The 4,430-nt window shown below is 40.6% G+C and overlaps 1 protein-coding gene across 1 annotated transcript in view; it reads left to right on the top strand.

Moving 5' to 3' along the window:
• Window positions 1-2,279, top strand: part of LOC119327851 (acyl-coenzyme A oxidase 3, peroxisomal-like) — an 18,175-nt gene extending 15,896 nt beyond the window's left edge. The window contains exons 8-13 of the mRNA XM_037600929.1: window positions 431-566; window positions 649-768; window positions 864-1,010; window positions 1,240-1,344; window positions 1,423-1,524; window positions 1,626-2,279. Coding sequence (XP_037456826.1) covers window positions 431-566; window positions 649-768; window positions 864-1,010; window positions 1,240-1,344; window positions 1,423-1,524; window positions 1,626-1,874 — 859 coding nt within the window. The 3' untranslated portion in view covers window positions 1,875-2,279. The remainder of the gene's footprint in view (window positions 1-430; window positions 567-648; window positions 769-863; window positions 1,011-1,239; window positions 1,345-1,422; window positions 1,525-1,625) is intronic.
• Window positions 2,280-4,430: the final 2,151 nt, after the last annotated feature.

The following is a 4,430-nucleotide window of genomic DNA, read 5'->3' as shown; positions in this document are numbered from 1 at the left end:
GGGCTACCTGAGCGCTCGTCGGCGGCGGGGTTGGTGGGAGGTGCTGCGCTAGGCTAGGAGGAGCACGGGAGCGGCCATCCTCGGATCTAGGGCTACAGATTACAAATTGAGAGAATGTTCATCTATTAGCATTTTGATGCAAAAATATTCCACACTATGTAATTGGACTTGGGGATGCAAATGCGTAACCTGTAGGGTACCTTCCAACCCTCTTTAGTTCCCAACCAAATGAACTAAATTTCCAAAGTCACATCAGTTTTTGAAACTTTTAGTTCATTTGATTGAACTAAAGAGGGTCGGAGGGTACCTAGTCCTCAGAAATTTTCACCCCTAATTGGACTCTCTAATGCAAACCTTCCTTTTTTGCCAATGTTTTCACTGCTACTTAGCACAGACCATCATATGCTAAATACTTGTTCTTATTATGCAGGTGTATGATGAGCAGTGCTAGTAATTTTATGAAAAATGTGTATGTGAAAAGAACACCTGAAATTAGTAAAGCGATACATGTTTACTCTAGTGCTCTGAAAGCTACATTAACCTGGCAGAATATGACCACGCTTCAGGTATTGTTAAAAGGCTTATCAGCATTTTCTTCTCTATATTTGGATCAGTGATTTTCACTGGATTTTCCTTCTCTTGCGTTAGGAGTGTCGTGAGGCCTGTGGTGGCCAAGGTTTAAAGACCGAGAATCGCCTTGGAATTTTCAAAGCCGAATTTGATGTTCAGTCTACATTTGAGGGTGACAATAATGTTCTACTCCAGCAGGTTATTTCATTTATTGTTGTTCATTGTCCATGCATGTGTCTGGAAGATACTTCAAACTTGTCTTCATTGTACCTAATTTAATCTTGTTGACGCAGGTAAGCAAAGCCCTATACGCTGAATTTTTAACGACGCAAAGGAAGAAGAAGCCATTCAAGGGATTGGGATTGGAACATCTGAATGGCCCTTGCCCTGTTATTCCCCATAGTCTGACAAGTGACATATTAAGGAGCTCCAAGTTCCAGGTAAAGAATTTTATTGCAGTTCGTTAGTGATAAGATTTCTCTGTCTGGAGTCCTGGAAACAGCCTCTTGCAGAAATGCAGGGAAAGGCTACGTACAAAAGACCCAAAGTGGTCGGACCCTTCCCTGGACCCTGCGCAAGCGGGAGCTATGTGCACCAGGCTGCCCTTCTATTATTATTATTGTCATGGGATAAATCATGTTCTTATGTTGGCTATGTGCATATGGCTAGATGGATTTGTTCTGCTTGAGGGAGCGGGATTTACTGAAACAGTTCGCAGAGGAGGTAGCTCGCTATCTGGCACAAGGGGAGAGCAGAGAAAGGGCTCTGATGCTGGTAAATTTTACTTTCTACTGCATATTTTCTTGCTGATCTAAATTTCCATTAAGATTAACGTGAATGACATTCGCACAGAGCTACCAAATTGCTGAAGACTTAGCTAGAGCATTTACTGAGCGGACAATTTTGCAAATATTTTTGGAGGATGAGATGAATGCTCCTGCTGGTTCTTTAAAGGTATACTCACTTCCCACCGATGACTGGAATCATCAGAATGATGTGTAACTTCTTTTCTTGTAAAAGTAATCCTCATTATACCTTGAATTTGTCATTCGCAGGATGTATTGGGGTTACTGAGGTCTATGTATGTAATGGTGTGCATAGATGAATCTGCATCTTTTCTGAGATACGGTTATTTGTCGCGGGACAATGTAGCCACCGTGAGGAAAGAAGTCATGATACTGTGCAGTGAACTCAGGCCCCATGCGCTTGCTATTGTCGATTCTTTCGGAATCCCTGATGCCTTTCTCAGTCCACTTGCTTTCGACTGGATCGAAGCAAATGCTCTATCTTCCGGGAGCGAATGACTATACACCTTCAGACCCCCAATGAGGACGTAGCCCCGTAAATGTTAAACTATTACAGATGGGGCAGCCAAATGCAGATTACTAAACAAAGACAGGTGCATAATGCATTTGGTGCTTCATGTGGTTTACACAGTTTATAATAATAGTTGTTGAAGTGTACAGTCGAAGATGCTGATCTGCGCAGAAAATAGGGAATTTGATGTATGCATCAGTTCATGTATTGTCTTGTCTAAATTACGCCAATAAAACTGAATAAGCTGATATGGCCCAGGGGCTCACAGCGTAAATAGTGTACACAATGTTGGTTGGTGTAAATTCTTTCTTTTTTGACAATATGTTGTTGAACCGTACACAAAGCAATAAGCCAGAGCCAGTGCAAAATCCGTTGGATTGGATTTCATGACATGCCGAATTCTACAGGAATCGAGTGAATGATGTGTTGTCTGGTTGTGCTAGAGCAAAAGCGCCAGAATGTTCCAAAAGATTACGTGGATGGCATATATGGTTATAATTGAAACAGAGAAATAAAATTTTGTACTATTCGACTTGATGGAAATTTTCATATAGAAATCCATGCGAAGTAGATCATATGAAAAATTCATATGGTTTTCGATCCTACAAACCAACAAAAAGTTCTTTAAGGGCATCTTCAACACCGACCCATAAATTTCCTCCCGCATATGTTGGCGGACACTGATCCTAGAGACCGCCATCTAACGCTGTCACATACATTTCAACAACTATTTGAATTATCCAGATGAACATCTTACAAACCGGGCAGATTTTGATATAAACCAGATGAAGTTCATATAAACTAGGATATTTTTTACATAAAATTAGATGATTTTTTGTCCCATGAACTAAAAACCTAAAACAGAAACCCTAAACTACACTATACTTGACAGCGGCATGGCCGGCGACTCCTCCGCCATCGTCGTCGGATCCGACGTCGGAGTCGTCAGAGTCGGGCTTCGGGCAGCGGAAGGGCGCGTGCAGTGCGGCCGCTGCTATCGAGAATCTGCGTTGGGGGAGAGGGCGGCGGTCCTTGGAGGAGGCAGCATTGGCGGCAACGATTCTCGCTTTGAGACCACTCCTCGTCGTACTTGGCTAAATTCTTGTACATTTTTTTTAGACAACTAAATTCTTGTATATTTTTTTGGGACTCTGCTAATGTCCAATTGTTCGGATTATTAGCAACAGATTCACACGATTTTTCCTCTCTTCACTAAAGTAGGTGCATGCATGGGACTGATTTCTTTAAAAGAAACCGTGAACATATGGATTCTTTTTCTCCATTGTTGCATGCATGCATATAAAACAAAAATGATAATGCCAGCATAGATTTCATCGAATTCAAAAATTCAAAATGTTTTGTAGCTCTAACCGTCGCTCCGGTTGAAAAACCGTTTTCACATAAAAGATTCGTGACGACGAGACCTTCAAAACTAGATCACATATTGATATATTTCGATGCATTTTTTTGGGTGAAAAGTTATCAGGCCCAGGCTGGGTAAGTTATCACATCTGTGATAACTAAGTTACCATCTTGTTTATATAGAAATTACCGGGGCATAAAAATGGTCCTTCAACCTTCTCCCCATGTGCAAATGAATTAGAGGACAAAAAAAATGATGTGATCCTATATCCCCCCTCCCCCTATTTCAAAACTTCAAAATGTTCTGTAAATCAAACGGTTAATCCAATCGAAAAATCATTTTCACATAAAAAATCTGTCACGGCGAGAGCTTTGAGACTAGATCTCATGTTGATATGTTCCGACAACTTTTTTCTCGGATCAAAAGTTACCATGACTGGGCTACGTAAGTAATCACGCATGTACTACATATGTTACCATAATGTTTACACAGATATTACCGAGGTATAACCTGGTATCTCCAACCTTCCTATCATGTGTTGGTGCGTGAGTTATCACGTATACGATGCGTAGAGTATCAAACTATTTACACAAAGGTTATCAGGGGGATGTTTTTAAAACAACCTCCTCGCCAAAGTTATCGAGACCGAGGCACATAAGTTATCATGTATGCGGTGTGTGAGTTACCATGCTATGCACACAAAAGTTACCGAGAGGATATTTCATCAATCCCTCCCCCCATGTCAAAGTTATCAGAACCGAGGAATATAAGTTATCTGGTATGTGATGTCTGAGTCACTATGTTATTCACATAAATAGTTGCCAGGGGGACATTTCATCAACCACGGTGTATGATGAAAATATTTTAGGGTCAAAAATGTTACCATGGTGTGTGTATGTGAGTTATCAACTTTGTTGTGCATACTTTACCATGTTCTTTACATAGAACTTACCTGTTATGTTTTCAAACACTTTTCCTCCAGAGTCATAAGTTATCACAGAGTTTGTAATTAAGTTATCAGGTATATGGTGTGTATATTATCATGCTATTTTACTCAGAAGTTATCGGGTTGTGTGTTTTCAACACCCCCCACCCCAATCAAAACTTTTTTTTGACACAAAAACCTCCTCTTTATTAAGTTGCTACAAAAGTAGCATCAGAAACAATCAACGGGAGGATT

Source organism: Triticum dicoccoides, chromosome 7A, assembly GCF_002162155.2.
Source record: "Triticum dicoccoides isolate Atlit2015 ecotype Zavitan chromosome 7A, WEW_v2.0, whole genome shotgun sequence".
Lineage (NCBI taxonomy): Eukaryota > Viridiplantae > Streptophyta > Magnoliopsida > Poales > Poaceae > Triticum > Triticum dicoccoides.
The sequence above is the reverse complement of the archived record's forward strand: the minus strand, read 5'-3'. Positions and strand labels throughout refer to the sequence as shown.